Source organism: Andrographis paniculata, unplaced genomic scaffold, assembly GCF_009805555.1.
Source record: "Andrographis paniculata isolate CXL003 unplaced genomic scaffold, ASM980555v1 Contig69END, whole genome shotgun sequence".
NCBI classification, from domain to species: Eukaryota; Viridiplantae; Streptophyta; class Magnoliopsida; order Lamiales; family Acanthaceae; genus Andrographis; species Andrographis paniculata.
Window position 1 is genome coordinate 5,818,212 of NW_026137605.1, and position 18,722 is coordinate 5,836,933.

General features: G+C 31.5%; 1 protein-coding gene across 1 annotated transcript; it reads right to left on the reverse strand.

Moving 5' to 3' along the window:
- Positions 1 to 8,126: 8,126 nt before the first annotated feature.
- On the reverse strand, positions 8,127 to 10,513 carry LOC127264021 (two-component response regulator ARR11-like). The gene is made up of 5 exons (XM_051293350.1): positions 10,293 to 10,513; positions 9,975 to 10,127; positions 9,470 to 9,838; positions 9,257 to 9,333; positions 8,127 to 9,091 (listed from the first exon to the last, which is right to left on the reverse strand). Exons 1-5 carry the CDS (start codon positions 10,423 to 10,425, stop codon positions 8,183 to 8,185), a joined length of 1,641 nt encoding a protein of 546 aa, XP_051149307.1. The 5' UTR covers positions 10,426 to 10,513; the 3' UTR covers positions 8,127 to 8,182.
- Between the last annotated feature and the right edge of the window lie 8,209 nt (positions 10,514 to 18,722).

The window sequence follows — 18,722 nt, forward strand, 5'->3', positions numbered from 1 at the left end:
GACTATGAGGCCATGATGTCTATATAGCTTGTGAACATCAGTCACTATTCCAATCCCACAAAATATATTCCGACAGTCGGCAATGAACTGTACAAACGAATGCATAATGTAATCTATATGCAGAATATCAAACATCATAGAATATATGACAACACACAAATATAGATAATAGCATCTGGGTGGTCATCTCTGGGTACCATACTAAGGAGCCATTCTGTATCCAAGCCCATAACTATTTCGTTGTAACACCTCATCAGTTGTCCAATGGATGCAAGCCACTAGTCGACTTCGGTGGCCATTCTAGCAATAGCTACATGTACAACGGCATTGTACAGACGAACATAGTAGAAGCTTCTTCTTAAGAATATCAACTCACTCGTTGCCATCAACAATCCATTCAAACACTTACAATAGAGATGAAAGTATCAATGCCCACCCCTTTTGCGTACGCAACCAAACGTGAAATGTAGTGATTTTCAAAAACTTAGAAATAAAATAGTTAATCAACTATGCTAGCCAGATTGGGAAATATAAATGTATACCTGTTGTCGTAAAAAATCACCTCCGACCGCTTAATCGGAAACTTTGTTAGAATCAATTTTTTTGAAGGGTTCCTGGCCTCCTCAAGAAAGGATACAAGTTATCTCGCAATAAATAAATAATCAAAGTTGCAGGAAGGTAAAAAAAAAGACCAATAATGCGAAAAAAAACTGCCTGGAACGTTGTTATTTTTCTGAATCATGTTTGGATAAGATTTTATCCTTAATTATTCTCCAACTAATCCAATCTTCCCTTAACTACTTTCACCTCCTCCATGACTGAGTTTCTACCTTCTGCTGGGCCACCCTCAAACCGAACTTGATCCGGCTTGGGCCAACCGAAAGCTGGGCTAGAAGTCATCCCTCTTGGGCCATGTTTATACTAGGCTGACCCAATCAATTTTGGGTATGCACAGATGCTCTCCACAAAATTTACCTAGATGTAATTTAATATGTAGTTAGGTAATTTTGCAAAACTCCTTACCTTTTCAAATCGATTCGCGTGTCTCATCATATCACCGATAAGCTCTCTCCCTGTCAATTCCTTCATAATATTGATGTTGGTGTACTTTGCTTGTGTTGCAAAAACTCTAGAATTCTTCTCAGCCATACCGCATGAGTTGAATAATTTGTTGCTGCAATATACTCTGCTTCTGCCATCGAGAGTGCTATTATTGGCTGTTTCTTAGAAGACCAAGAGAAAATAGCTGACCCAAGATAAAATGCATATCCATATATGCTTTTTCTAGTCTCAATATCTCTAACCCAATCACTATCTGTGTATCCAACAAGTTCAAGAATTTTATTAGTATAATAAAAAATTCCATCATTACTTGTACCTTCAATGTATCTCAAAATTCCATTTGCTGCAGCCCAATGCGATTCTTTTGATTCCTCCATAAATTTGCTCAACAGTCCAACTCCAAATGAAATATCTGGCCTTGTTGCAAGTAAGTATCTCAAGTTATCAATTAAGCTTTTATATGCCATGTTATCTACATTCCTGCTTGTTCTATCCTTGGTCAATTTTAACTTTTCAGCTACTGAAGTTAGGACTGGTTTCGAGCTCATCATGCTGAATTTTTTTAAAAAAACTCTTGCATATTTTTTTTTTGAGACAAAAAAATTCTACCATTTGTCTGTTTCACTTCAAGGCCAAGGAAGTAGGAAAACAATCCCATATCAGTCATTTCAAATTTGTTATCAAGCCCAACTTAAAATCTGAAATTAACTTGGAGTTAATTTTTTGTGAGAATAAGATCATCCACGTATAGGCATATAATAACTATATCACCCGACTCAATACTTCTGATATATAAGGAATGCTCACAGGGACACCTTTCAAAGCCAGATTCCACAAAATATGAATCTCTGCAGTTGTACCAAGCTCTGGGGGCTTGTTTTAAGCCATACAAAGCCTTTTTTAATTTATAAACTTTGTGCTCTTCTCCTTGTTTCACATAACCTGCAGATTGTTCAACGTATATTTCCTCTTCTAGAACACCATTCAAAAAGGCAGATTAAACATTCATCTGATGTATCTTCCACTCATTATGGGCAGCAATAGAAATGACCATGCGTATAGTATCAAGTCTACTCACAGGAGCAAAAACTTCAAAATAATCAATACCTGGTTTCTGTCTGTACCCTTTTGCTACCAGACGCGGTTTAAAGCGACCAACTTTTCCATTGGGCTTGTACTTTGTTTTGTAGACCCATTTAACCCCAATTGGATTCTTGTTTGGTGGAAAATCCGTTAACTCCTAGGTACCATTTTTCTCAATGGCATGTATCTTCTCATTCATAGCCCTGATCCAATGATTTTTTGTGGAAGCATCCTCAAAGGATATAGGATCACAATCTGCAAAGAAAGTGAACTGAGCAATATCATCATTAGAAAAATCAATATCTTGACCCAAAACATAATCCTGTAAGTGAGCTGGTGGATGGCGTTCACGTTGTGATCTTTGAACCAATGGCTCAACATGTGGAGTCGGCTCAGCATGTAAGGGAGATTGAATATCTCCGGATGTGACTCTTTCTGGACTGTCCTGCTTATCAATGATGTTAAAAATAACAAGAATAGCAGAACTTGTATCACATGAAGACCAATCCCAAACGTCGAACTCATCGAAAGTGACATCTCGACTTATAATAACCTTTTTGGTTATAGGATTATATAATTTATAAGCCTTTGATGTATCACTATAACCAATAAAAATACACTTCTCACTTTTATCGTCAAGCTTGTTTCTCAACTGATCTGGTACATGTGCATAGCCAATACAACCAAAGATCTTAAGATGTGTAATAGATGGCCTTCTTCCACTCCAAGCTTCTTCTGGTGTTTTATTTTGAACAGATTTTGTTGAACACCTATTCAACACATAGACAACACATACAACCGCCTCCGCCTAAAACTCCTTAGGCAAATTTTTGGATTTAAGTATACATCTCACCATATCCATGATTGTTCGATTTTTCCTCTCAGCTACTCCATTCTGTTGAGGAGTATACCTTGTTGCCAATTGATGTTATATTCCACTTCTTTAAAAAATTTCATCACACCCAATATATTCTATTCCTCTATCAGTTCTCAACATTATCTCTAAACCACTGTCTTTCTCCACAAGGCACTTAAATTCTTTGAAAGCTTGGCATGCTTCAGACTTATGCTTCAAACTATAGATCCATGTTTTTCTACTCAAATCATTGATGAAAGTAATAAAGTACTTACTACCTCCATGTGATGGAGCCTCGAATGAACATAAGTCTGAATGAACAATCTCCAGGTGTTTTGTTGCTCTTCGTGACTTTCTAACCGGAAATGAATACCTATGTTTCTCTCCAATCTCACAAATTTCACAAACACGATTAGGAATAGTAACAATTGGCAAGTTGGGGACAAGATTGTTTCTCGCAAGAAAGTTCAATCCTGAGAAATGGAAGTGCCCAAAACGCATATGCCATAGCCAATTATCATCGGCAATATCAGTTTTAGCACAAGATAGATATGCATGGTGAATACGCAAAGGAAATAACCGATTTTTAGACATATTTACCTTTGCTATCAACTTTACTTTGTTATCTGCAATACTGCAACTTCCTTGGTCAATAATGATTTTATACCTTTTTTCTGCTAATTGTCCCACACTTAAAAGATTTTGATGAAGATCAGGAACATAAAGGGCATCGGATATAAAATTCAGAGTTCCATCTTTTAACAGTATTGTAATTTTGCCCTTTCCCAAGATTGGGACCTTTGATTTATTTCCAAAGGTAACCTCCGATTGAATTGATTGATCTAATTCACAGAATAAATCTTTGTTCCCATACATATGGTTACTGCACCCGGTATCCAAAAATCATGTGTTCTCATCTGCATGAACCTTATCACTAGCTAACAATAGAGTTTCAGTCTCTTTAACGCACTCACTGGAGTTCTCAGCAAGATGTGTTTGGTTCTTAGAATTTCTTTGCCAACAATCTGCAATCCTGTGTCCATACTTGCCACAATTATAACAATGAAAAGAGAACTTGTCTTGGTTGTTACCTCTCTCTCTTTTTTGTGTTGTGTTATTCCCACAGCTTCAACCCCTGAAATTTCCTCTTCCTCTTCATCTTCCACAGCCTCTGTTCAGCCCTTTCTCGTTTGAAGAATCATTTGAGTCCAAATTAATTTGGGATTGCAGGGCTTCTTCAATTAACATTTCTGTTTTTGTTGCAATTCGATCGATGTGGCTCTCAATCATACCTTTCAGCTCCACAACAAATAAGAGTTCAGTATCATGAGACTCAGTTATAGAGGTACAACATGACCATACTTCATCGGAAGGGTTCGAAGAACTTTCTCAACTACAGTGCCGTTTGTAATTTTTTCTCCATATAACCTCATCTTGTTAACGAGAACAGTGAGACGACAGAAGTATTGTTCCACTGTCTCTGTAGTTGTCATCTCGCAGCGATCAAACAATCTTCTCAACGACTGCAATTTGGACTTTTGAGCTCGATCGACTCATTTGTATCGACTCCTGGGTGAACGGAACCTTATAAACATTTATATAAAAATATAATTTTCTGGCCTAAATATTACTATAGTTTTATTATATGAGATAGAGTGACTCACAATCAGTTGAAGTGAATTAACAAATTGGTTCTTACATTTTTTCACACACACAAAAAAGTCAAACCACCTGCTTTAATAAAAACAAAAATTAAAAATTAACAATTTAAAATATATTGAAATTGAAATAGAATAATTGTAAAAAAATAAAAATTGAAAGAACAATTTTGTCCCCCGAAGTCCGGATCCGGAAGCCAGTTCCATCATAGTTCATGGATATATAGTTTTGAAGGTCAAAGATTTGTTTATATGACCTACAAACAAAACAATGAATTAGAACGGTAGGAATAACATTTATTATTTGATCCAATCCTCCAATTTTGCTTGAAGCGATCCAAGTACTCCATGTGTTTGAAGTTAGTTTTTTAGCATCCATGAAGCTCAAAATATAGTTTAAAGAATGAAACTTCATGTTCCACAACCGGTAAAGAAAACAAGTTGTAAACATTCTAACTCTCAGCTAAATTATTAATTTGCTGATGTCGTATATGTTAAATAATGATTGGTTTCTTGTATCCTGTTGAATGACGTTCTATAAATTAGAATCTTCAGATGTAGATTTTTCATCAAACAAGATTAACAAATCTTATGAATCTTGTGTGTTGTATTTTACTTTATGCATCCTCTCAAATACGTAATTGTCATAAGCACAAAACAACTACACATTTAATAGTTGTGTTTAGCGCTCGTGGTTTCATAATTTTTGGTTTGCTTATATTCAAAGGAGTTAGTCTCTCAAGTATGTCCTGTTTCATTTTATCCAACATCAAATCCCATGTTAATTTTATTTTAATTAATTTTTTTAAAAAAAATATATAAATGCTTTGGGTTTTTCTAAAAAAAATTAGAACAAATTTTCTCTCTCTATTTTTTTTTTAATTATATCGATTTTTATATTTGTGTATTATATATAATTTTTTGCAAAATAATATATTTATATATTTTTATTTAAATGTAATTTTACAAGTAAATTGCATTGTTATATATATATATATTTATGTATATTTTATTGAGCACAGAAAATATAATTTCGTATGGAGAAAAAAAGACATGATGTGCAGGTGAAGAAAAATTTTTAGACAATTTTTTTTTTTTTTTTTTTTGTTTTATGCTGATGCTAAGTAAAGTTAAATTTCCAGTCAAATTTTTCCAATGGATTAGCTTGTTCAGAAAGAAATTTTTTAATTTAAATAAATAATAAAATATAGTATTTAATAACATAAAAAATACATTTGATATAATTTTTTTTTAAATAGTATATGTATTTTTTAATATTTATATAAACATAGTAATGTTGTTAGATAGAAATTGAATGCTTTAAATCATGAAATGTCAAAAAAATTCTTTTGCTTGTCAGTTCAAACAGTCAATTTATAATTTCATATGATATTAATTTAAAGTTTATAAACTCAATTCCAATTTATATATGAATTGGATTCAAATAAAAATATCTATAGTTAGAACTATTGATTTGAAATAGTGTAAACAAATTAATGGGAGTTATTCTTACATTAATTAGATTAGTAAATATAATAAATTTCAAATATTAAAGGATGTGTTTGATTTGTGTTTTGAATATAATTTGTCACTATTCAATTTACAACTATTCCTAATAAATTATTTTCATTTTATTTTACAAAATATCATGTTAAAATAATATATAAACCAAACCTCAAATCAAAACTCACTAAAAAAAAATAGTATATTTGTAACGGAATTTTGTTCCTAGTTCACATAGCTAACGTAATTCCATCTCTAATTCCGTCTTTAATATCATTAGTAACGGAAAAATTGAATTTATGAACGAAAAAACCTGTTACAAAATTGATAATTTCTTGTAGTGACTTTTGTCAAATTAAAAATCCCCATATTGCCGGGTTTTTAATGCAGTTTTCCTCTAATTTATGAGTTCTTACCTAAGATAACCAACGAACTTAATTAGTTAAACAGCCTTAGTATAACCATGGATGATTTGGGTCCCTAAAGAGATGAAAAATATATGATAATTTTATTGTTAAGAAAAGTAGTAATAACTGTTACTCTAACTACAAAGAACTAATTACTAGAAAAACATTCAAAGGAGGTGGGAAGTTGGTGGGGGTGTCCACAGACAACCTCTAACTGCAGACACTATCCCCATAAAGCTCCTTACTGTTTGAGTTTTGAAGAGAATCTGTACTTGAATGAATGATGTACAAATACAAATACAACTACAACTGAATGAAAACAATTGATGATAGATAATGTAAATGAGGTTGCTATATATAAATTTTAGCATTAGGACATCCACTGGACTAGATTTTGCTGGTTGAGATTCTTTGGTTGCTTGATAGATTGCTGGCTTGGTAGACTGTGTGTATTGAATTTATGGTCACTGGATTTTGGTACCTAAGCAAAACTTAGTTTTATTGATTTTCCGTCTTGGTGCTCTAGATCATCTCAAATGATAATATGTCCGTAAGAGTACATTTATTTATGTATTATAATAATTTTTACTCAAAAAACAAAGAAAAAAAATATGATGATTTGTTTGTTTTGTGAAATAGTTTGAAAGAATATTTATTTTAATGTTATTTATAGAGAATTGTAAAGATAATATAAAAATAATGAAGGTGTGTAGTATATTAATTTTTTTTTTGGACAATCGTATGTAAAAAAAAGATAAAAAGAACACACTCAAATATTCAACTTTTCAGTAAGTCTCAATTTGATAGGCTTAATTTATCAACAAAGATTTTGAAGCTATGAACTAATAGATGACTTCAATTTAAAGTTACTATGAAATAAGTCAAGTTACACAAAAGAACCGAAAAATTACTAAAGATTAGTTAAAATTCAAATTTTGAAATAGAATACTAACAGATTTAAAACTGTCTTCTGGTTTCAATCCAGTTTTATCAAGAAAAAAGCTGTTGAGTTGCACCGTGGCATCATCATGTTGTATAGACCCTTAGTCATGCAGAAGTCAATCTTGTGTGGTAGGTAGAAATATTGTTTTGTACGGTCTTAGAAAATTCTTTGGGTGAGAGTCAATTAGGGATGGACTTGGAGTTGTGTAACTCCACAATGTAGTGTTGGCTTCTTGGATGTCGATTGTGTGAGTGTGAACTTTGTTGATGCATATCAATCATCAATTTCAAGAAATTTGTCTACATTTAAAACAACATCAAGTTATGGCCCAACAGAGTGTGATAAGATGCACATATTTAACTAAATCATTTGTGTTAGTTGGCATTATAATGATTATAGCATTTGCTTTGTAGGTCAGATGCTGTGAAGCATCCACATCCATGTTTTTCTATTGCATTTGCATCATCATATGCACATAAAGGAGTTTCCTGGCAACTTGGTGTTGGAAATGGAAATGGAAATGGAAATGGAAATAGGAAGTAGCTCCCCTTTCTTCAATATGACATGGAGGTGTAATGTATATATGTATGCATGTGTGTAAGTATGTATATATGTTCTCTCTCACAAGTGATGGAAAGGTTAGGCATTACAACAGTGATTGATTATTGGTCTACCAGAGCATAGTCTCTATCTGATCTGCTGTAATCTCTGAATCTAATGTCAACGAATCATACAAGTGGGGCGAAACACCTGCTGCTGCAATGAGCTCCTGATTAGTGTAGCCTGCAGGTGATTCGACATCTCCATACGAAGGAAAAAAATCGCATTGAGAAGAGTGATCAGAATATTCTTCATCCCACAAGCTGAGAGGTGATCCTGTTGCAGTAATCTGGGAATAGTCTATCATATCTTGAAACAGATTTTGTTGGAGGATCATGTAGTTGTGTGTGTTGTTCCATAGAGAGGTTGGGATCGGATCGATGATGGGACTAGTGACTCTGAAATGTCCAGCATTACTACTTCCCTTGTTGGGACTGGGAATTGGGGGTGGGGGTGGGGGGGTTGGCTTGATTAGTGATTTATCTGTAGGATCCACCGTGCCAAACCGGATTGGCTGCTGCTGCTGTTGTGGTTGCGGTTGCTTCTCCTCTAAGTTTCGGTCGGAAGTCCAACAAGAATGAAGTTGAATTCGGGGTTTGGATGAAAAGTAGGAGTGATTGAAACTAAGAGTTGAGGATGTATAATTGGGAGTTGCAGGAGGAGGAGGAGAGTGTGAAAAAGGTTGAGTCATACTAATAAAATCTCTGGTGCAGTCCTTGTTTCTGTGATCATTCTCATTCTTGTTCTTGTCTGGGATGCTTGATTGCAGCTTTGGAGTTTCAGCCTCATAAGTCTCAGTCTGTGGGCAGCCATTTCCATTTCCATTTCCTCCACAAGGCTTACCCACTTTCAAATAGGTATCATCATTATTATCATCATCATCATCATCTTCCTGCTGTGTTATCTCACAACATGAAAATGCTGCTGTTGCTGCTGTCTCATTTTCTTTCGGCAACCTGCTCAAGTAGAGTCGATACTTCTGAAACCATGCATTGGAAAACAAAAGGTTCTGTTTGTTACCATGGATAATAGATAATAGATAGAAGGGGGGTTGATCTAGCTAGCACTTAACTGAATGAATGAATGATTCAGTAGATGAGCCAGAGCAAGAAATGGAATCAAATTCACCTCACTAAGTACCCACCTGTAAGTGACTGGCCACATTTTCTCTCGTCAGCCACGGCACACCCATCAAGTCAAGTATTTTCTTGGGGCCAACTTCTGTCAAGTAATTAAGTACATCCCATTTAGCAAGATTGATTGATTGCTGGTATTGGTATTGGCATTGGTATTGGATAGTAGAGTCTAGAGACTAGAGACAAGAAGAAGAAGAACAACAACAAATTAAAAAACTCACTATCGAACCCAATCTGGTTGACGGCTTTGACAAACTTCTGATGAAGCTCTACAGTCCAAACAACCCTTGCTCTCTTCACAGACACAGACATTGGCAAGGCTGCAGTCTCACCATAGCCATAACCATCAGCATCAGCATCTCTTCGTTTCTTTCCCGAAGCAGAAATCAGATCATCATCATCATCATCTCCAGATTGCTCCCGCTCTGCTCTGCTCCTCATCTTCTGAATTTCCTCTGAGCTCCTTTTCCTCAAGACATGCTGCCATATGTTTCGAAGCTCTTTCATTCTGATAGGCTTAAGAAGATAATCGCATGCACCGTGCTGAACACCTTTCATTACTCTGCTCGTTTCCCCATCAACGGACATCACTGCATCAAGTAAGTACTTTCTTTATTTAAGGGGATGGCAGGGTAACTAGCTAATTAATTCAATACTGGAAGCAATTAAGGAAAGAAAGAAAGCAAGTGTTTTGATATAGATACTGCTAGTAGTAGTAGTACATACTTATAACAGGTAGGTCCATCTCCAAACCAACATGCTCGAGGAGTTTGAAACCATCCATGTCAGGCATGTTCACATCACTTATTACGATATCAAATCCATCCTTCCTTTCTCGAAGCAATTTCAGAGCCTCTCTTGCCAAATTACATGCCCTCACTATTACCACATTCATTTCAAAAAACCATTACTAGAATATCAAACCAAAACACATAACCTACATACATACATACATACATACATATATATATATATGTATATATGCAGTGCAACACTATTTCCTTCCAACCACAACAACCAATCTTTAAGGCAAATGATAAATACCTTTATAGTTACACTTATTGAGCATCCTTTCAAGAATCTTCAGCCATGTGGGATCATCGTCCACAACAAGAACCCGAAGTCCTGCCGGAAAAGAACTGCCTCTGGGCATTGAAGAAGCTGAAGAGGGAGCCATGGACTCTTTCTGAGCTCAAGATGCAGTGTGTCTGGAAATGGAGAAATATAATAGATGTCTCAATGAATTAAGAGAAAAGAAGAGATGAAAGAATATTTGGGACATAGCTTAACGGTCTGAGTTGCACATATTATATACATACATGTGTCCCCAGCTGGTATCCATACAATAATTAATCAACTCAAGGCTCCTTTACTTAATTATTTATTTAATCTCTTCTCTTTTCTAACATTCATTTTTGTTCCATTTAACTTTCTGCTGCAGCCCATATGAATATGATCTTATTCCAAATGAAAGAATTAAGGCAGGGTTTGGTTGGTTGGTTGGTTGGTTGCGTTGCATATTTTGCTTTAGTTCGATGTTCCAAATTCCTCCTATAGGCTAGGCTTAAGCTACCATTATTGATTAATTGGCTTGCTGCTTTACCTAAACCAATAATTATTGCACACAAGGAATTGTAATTAAGCATATAAAATTTATGGCATATGCGATGCCCAATCATTGAATATATATAAAGCTAAGGGTGGTGATTCACTCACCCATCTCTTTGTTAATAATTGATTAATCCAAAAATCAAAACCACCTTGCATTGTACTACTTACTAATTAAGTGTACTTAATTGGTTAGGACACTGTCACTACCTAATTTAATATGATTGCCTTTGTTTACTCATTCAATCTGCATTAACATCTCCCTCCCATCAATCTTTTGTACACACACACACATATATATATATATATATATATGTAACATTAAGTAATTTATTTTTTAATTAGTATGCATTTGCTAATCACCTCATAATAATTATAAACAAATAAACACCGGTGGGTTCATATTCATATGGCACTTGCAGCAGGTCTGCACGTACTGCTACGTGTGCATTGTTCGTAAGAATATTGTTAGGGAATCAAGGGAAAAATAAAAATTGCAAGGTACAAATTAACAATCTTTGAAATGCCTCGAGTTATATTTCTTAATTAAATATTTTGATCCTATTAAATATGGGTTTCATAAAATTTATACAAGAATAAAAACAAAGTAAAAACTTGATATATATATATATATATATATGTGTGTGTGTGTGTGTGAAATATCAAACACCTAAAGGTGAAAAATATTTTATGCATAAAATATACTATTTAATCTTTAGAAATTTAAAGAAAAATTATTCTCTTTGTAAAAAAAAAAAAAAAAGATTAGGACATATAAAGAGAAAATTGTAAAATTTGTCATGTAATTATGTCCTTTTATTATTTTTGAACACCATTATCCCATGATTTTAGAACAATAATTAAAATACTGTCAATCGTTTTTTAATTTCTTTCTTTTTTGTTTTTTTTTTTTTTATCGGTGCCGGTAAAATGTATGATGAGGCGGACACACCGATTCTAAAGTGGCACAATTTATGTATGAAATAAATGATCATTGCACATGAGACATAAGTCCATTTTCCCAGCACTGAAAGTTATAAAAAACAACAATATTTTAAATATTGTCTTAAAATCAAATACCGAATAATAATGTTAAAAATGATATATAAACCATTATGAGACAAAAATTACAATTTTCTCTATATATAAATAATGAATGTCTTCTCATTTTCATTAAAATTGTGCAAATTAATTTCTTGATTGAAGAGATGTCACCCAAACTTTTATTTACCAAATTATTGTGCATGAATTCACTTAATTTAATTTCTAATATAAAATTTATTTTTTTGAATAAACATTTTTTTTAGTCATGTTGTGACCTAAAAGGAGCGACCTCATTGGATTTTTGGTAAGTAGAAAGGAAAAAAGTTCAAGAATATTATCTATGCATAAATTTCACTGATGGTGGATGAACTGAACTTTAAAACAATTAAAAGTTTTGAGGATTAGATAAAAATCAAATGATTGAAAATTTTGAGGATAAACTGAACTTCCAAATGATTAGAAGTTTTGAGGATAATAATAATATTATGAAGGAATAGAAAACACTATAAGAAAATATCAATTTTGTAACAACGGTTTTTAGTCCCTAAATGTATTTTTTCTGTTACTAATGATATTAAAGACGAAATTAGTAATGAAATTATGTTAGCTACGTAAACTTTAGGAACGAAATTCCGTTACAAATATATTATTTTTTTGTAGTGAAAACACAAGGGAGTGTAGAAATTTGAGTTACCGTTTTAAAATTTTGAGGAACATTATAGTTAAAAGAGTTGTGTGAGTATTCTTGTAAGTATGTTTGTAAAACTTTGAAATGAAAAAAGTTTTTGTGAATTTGAAGATTTTTAAGAATTTGGCTAAATTGCTGAAAGTTAAATACATGAGTATTGAAAGAGAGAAAATAAATAGCATGAAAAAGTAAATTATGTTTGAGTGATTGATGTGTTTATATTTGCAAAGTGCAAGCCTAATTATATGGAAAATACTCCACTCAATAAATTGGATATTATTATATTGTATATGTATGTTATTTGTTGGACACAGTTGTATTGTTAGATCATATCAATTTAATTTATGTAATTAGAGTATCAATTTAGTCCCTTTTAATCATCAATCTCGTCAATTTTTCTCTTTTTGTAATTTATTGAATGTAATATTATATCACATCACTTTACTTGTATATCTATGTAGTCGTGATTAATCTCGTCAACTTTTGTCTTGTTGAAATGTATTGAATGCAATATTATTTTACATCACACTTGTATATAATGTAGCAGTGATCAATCTCGTCAACTTTTGTCAGTGTTGAAATTTATTGAATGCAATGTCATCACATTTGTGTATCATGGAATATTGATCAATCTTGTCAACTTTTGTTTTGTTAAAATTTATTAAATGCAATGTTATATGACATTCCCTTTGCGTATTATGTAATAGTGATCAATCTCGTCAACTTTTATCTCGTTGAAATTTATTTAAGATATTGTTATATTATATTATTTACTTGTAAATAAATATAGTAGTGATCAATTTTATTTTATTTTTTAACGTTTTTCTTATTAAAATTTATTGAATACATTGTTATTTCATTACTTAATTTGTGTATCTATATAGTAGTCACTGCTAGAAAACAGGCCAATAGTTACAGAGAATTGTCGTAGATTTAAATTTCGCGACAATAAAAAGTCACGGACAACCGATCAGTGACAATATTATGTCATAACTTTTTTTTTCGAACTATTCCGTGTCAAATAACTGCAGAAAAAGTCACAAACTATTTTCCGTTATTATTTAAACTAGCGACATAAATCACGAAAATATCTGTAGTATTTATGTATCATGGATTTTGTTGCAAACAAATGCCGATAAATATGATTTATCACACAGATTATCACGGAATTGTTCGAGATTAAATTATATTGCAATACAAGTAACAAAAATATCTGCAACATTTTATTTTGTTACAAATATTACTAAGGTATATATTTTGTGACTCTTTAAAATCATAACATAAATAATGAAAATATTAGCAATTTTTTAATTGTCACGTATTAATTTTATTAGAAATTATTTAAAGTAATAAAAAAAGTAACAACAACATCTACAATATTTTTATTTGTTACTAATATTGTTATGGAATATATTTCGTGACTATTTAAAGTCACGGCAAAGTAGCGATATCTCCACAATATTTACGTTACAACATCCTTATTTCAATAAAATTCCGATAATTTTGCAACAATTTGAATTGTTTCCCTCATGATCATAGTATATATTTTGTGAGTATGTGAAATTACAAATAAGTAATGAAAATATTCACAATTGTTTTTTTTTTCTCACGAAAATTTATTCGCAACTTTTTAAAATAATATAATTATTTGTAATATTTTGATGTGTTACAAATATTGTTTTTCAATATTTTTTAATGGCTAATCAAAATTGGGGCATAAATAATAAATTCTTTTTCAATATATTGATTGCCACGTATATTTTTATGATCTTTTATGTAAATATTTAATGAAATTCACATAAATAAATATATATTAGTAATATTAAATTAATAGATTATATCAATTTAAGATACAATAAACAAATATAAATAATTAAGGAAAGAATATGTCTATATCTATATCTATATATATTTATATATTCCTATATTTCAAATCTAAATCTTATTAGTTGAGATAATTAAGGATTAAATATTATCTATTAGGTCTATCAATTAAACAAGGTTAAACAACATGATCATCAAGAAATAAAAAAGTTTGTGAAGCCTCAAAACCGTCAGCGCTTTCAATACGGTTTTCAATTCTTGGTATTCAAATTGTTCATCAGAGTTTTGATTTGGAAGAAATCTATTTTCTACTGCATTCCTCGATCGTTAATTGAATCTTTGATTTGAGAAAAATCTGTCACACAAAAATATTTTAAGTATTTTCACATTCTTCTTTCTTGGTCATAAGTATTTGTGTATTTTCTTTTAATTTTTTATTTTTCAGCTAAACACAACATAATGTATTTGTTCTATCGACTTTGTCAAAATTCATGGATAAATTGTTTTCTTATTTATTTATTTATTTTATTCTTGCCACCGCCAGCAGCCCTTGTTTTCCGGGAATGCAGTCAATTTTTTTTGTGTTATTATTTTTTTTGATAATGTGAAAATCCGCAGCGCTATCCTTAGTGCGTTCGCCGAACCTAATAGCTGCAAACTAGGCCCGATAAGGCAAGTCACATTAGTGAACCACGTGTGGCAGACAAGACCTGGAGGCGTCGGAGTTTGAACCATTGACCTCACGGTCACAAGTCCCCATGCTAGCTGCCAAATTGGACTAGTTAGTCGTTGATGTTGTATTTTGTAAAAAACTTTTAGAATTATTCTATTTTTTAATTTAACATACGATACGTACAACTTTCCATAAGTATGAATTTTGGTATTAGAGGTACGTACTCACAGAATTAAAAAATACAATTCAGTTCGCAAAATTTCATAATTGGGTATTGAGAAACCCCTAAGTTTGAGCAATATACCCCTAATGGAGACAAATGTTACTTCATTTAACTAACTTATATACTTCTGACATAAACGCATGTACTCCTATTGACGAATAGGTTTTATAAGTAACTAAATATATACTCGACATGTAATGAAAAAATGTGTACTCACAACTATCGTTCTGAAAGCACTGATGGACATATTTTATGTACACCTCAATAAAAATAAAAATAAAATTTTTTTTATAGTGTGAGTAGTCTTAATATGTCTCATGTGTAATATTTACTCCATACCTTCTAACACATTTGTTCATTGAAAATATTCTTTTTAGTCTACAAAATGCTGATATAAACAAAAAGACAATAAGAAGTGTGGGGACTAAGACATATCTCATTAGTTATCCACAATTCATCAATATTTCTTACAATGATCTACAATATCATATGATATGTCAAACTTATCTTATGTGACATTCTCATCCACCCTTAAATATATAAACAAATTATCTCATTGATCGTTTCAGTACTATTGGTTATAGATACCAATATTAAACGAAGTGATAACGATCTATTCAACTCAAAATCATCTAATTTAGCGAAAATCAATAAAACATTTTCAATAGATGTTTAAATACCCGTGTTGATCAAATTAATACCTACGTATGAACATAAATACTTGTAACAAAGCCTGTTTATTAGACAAGTACACCTTTGGCCATATTCAATATACCTCAGACACGTAAATATATATACTTAAAATAATTGTAAAAACTTCGTATAAAAGTTTAAATACTCATATGCAATTTATGTTAATGTTAATTCAGATAAATGAATGAAGTTTTTTATAGGTCGTGTAATACCAATACAACTATTTAGGAGCCACAAAGGATACCAAGCATTATCTACATTTTATAATCAAGTATCCATGTAAAATGAAATATAATCCTAATTATATTTCATATACCGACGATGAATTTTAATGTACTACAGTGGTTATTTTACATACCTTTTTTGTGATTTGAAATTTTAATTTTTGACTGCTAAATACCACGTAATGTATCAATATATCCACAATTTACCACAAATATATCTATGTAAAATAGTTGTATATACCTAGTAAAAATACAAGTAAGCAGGATGGTTCATACCAGAAGCAGAGTGAACAACGGCTCAGGATCCCTAATTAATAAAGGGCTCATATTTTAAATTATTATTTATTATTATTATTAAATTTTAAAATTAAAATAGATAGTCCATATTTTAAATTATTATATGTTATTATTATTAAAATTTAAAATTAAAATAGAGGGCTATTATTTTAAATTAGGCAAAATAGCAAAAAATCCCCTTTGATTTTACGAATTCGTTGAAAATCCCTCGTGGTTCTAAAATTACAAAATTTGACTGACCGACGTTAAATTTTTATCAAATTTGAAAGTTATATCCTTATTTATATATTTTTTAATTTGTTTTTCTTTTTCTCTTGTCTTCTTTCTTCTTCTTTTCTTCTTTTATTTTTTCTTCTCCCTAACTTTTTTTCCTATCTTTTTCTTTCCCCCAAATTCTTCGTACACGCAGCTATTTCTTTTATTCTTTTTCCTCATTTTCGTCTTTTTCTTCTCTAATTATTTTTCACGCCGTAGCAGTCCCGGTTATTTCTTTTCTTTTTTTTTTCCCAAATTTATTTTTTCCTTTTTCTTCATCTCCAATTCTTTTTTGAAGAATGAAGAATTAGAGAATAAGAAGAGAAAGAAGACGACGGACAAAAGCGGCTGGAGCAAGGAAGAAAAGAAAGAAAAAGAAAAAAGAGAAGGGGAAGAAGAAGAAGAGGCTAGACAACAGGTTTTTTTTTTTTTTTTTTTTTTTTTTTTTTTTTATATATCTTTCCCTTTTTTCCCCAATTTTCTTTCTTTCTTTATTGTTTCTCCCAAATTATTCTTTCTTCCCCAATTCTTCCTTACGCCGCTGCAACCAACAACACGAGGTTCTTTCTTTCTTCTTAGATTGATTTCTTAAATTTTTGGGTTTGGTAAAACAAAAGAAGAAATCGACAGTGAGTAATAACTTACGCATTCTCGTCTTCATCTCCATGTTCGGTTGATTAATTGTACTCCCTCTGTCCCATAACAAAGTATCCATTTTTGCATTTTAGTCCGTCTCATAACAAAGTATCCATTTCCTTTTCTAGTAATTGTACTATCTACCTAATATTATAAATACCCTTACAACTTATAATATATTACACAAATGTGATTACCTTTATATCACATATACTAATAAGGTTATTTTAGTCATTTCTATTTTATTCATACTATATCCCAATATAATACTAATATTTCTAAAACTACGTGCAAAAAACAAATTGATATTTACTTATGGGACCGAGGGAGTATTATAAATTTGGGATCAATTTCAAATTTGGTTGTATTTAACGGATTTACAATGAAAAAAAAAATTAAATTGAGATTAAATTCTAAAAGTATGCAGAAGAAGAATGAGGAAGAAGAAGCTATGGTATTTTAGTGATTCTACATAAAAATATATCAATTTATGGATAAAAAATCGCATTTCAGGCGCGTGATATACAATTGTCGTTAAATCCTAACGGAAGGGGGATTTTTTGCAACATTTTGGAAACCATGGAGTTTTAGAACCACGAGAAATTTTCAGCAAATTCGGAAAACCAGAGGGTTTTTTTTGCTATTTTGCCTTTAAATTATTATCTATTATTATTATTATTATTAAATTTTAAAATTAAATTTTAACTTTTAGTTCATATTTTTTTCTTCTTCATAATTATCCTATTTAATTTTAAAATTAAATTTAAAATTCTAATTATATATATCTTTTATTTATTTCTTCTTAACCATATCTCACTCTATCTTTCCAAATTTAATCGTCGTCTACACTTCTTTATCTCACACCCCACCAACTTAGACCAAACCTGCCTCACATTCTCTCGTATCTATTTCACCCTTCTTCAGTCAGTCTCGCTTATCGAAATTTTGGACAGCCCGTCTTTCCATCTTCTTTTTTCAAATTGACATTGTCAAGACGGTCACGTTCAACATCTTCTCCAATCGACGCCAATCAGTGATATTATTATGAAAATACATTTTAATCATATTTTATAAGGCCTATAATTTATTTTCGCCCCCAAAAAATCCGAGACGGCCCTACAAGTAAGTATTGTCTAATTTCAAAATCATTAAATAATAAATTCATACGGAGATTTAGATTTAAGTATATAATCTATCAAAACTAAAATGAATCTGCAATCACCAAAAATACACTCACAAAAATCTATGATAGAGTTTCATTACATCATCGTTGGTTGTGTCTGTATGACCATATTTTCTGACATATAGT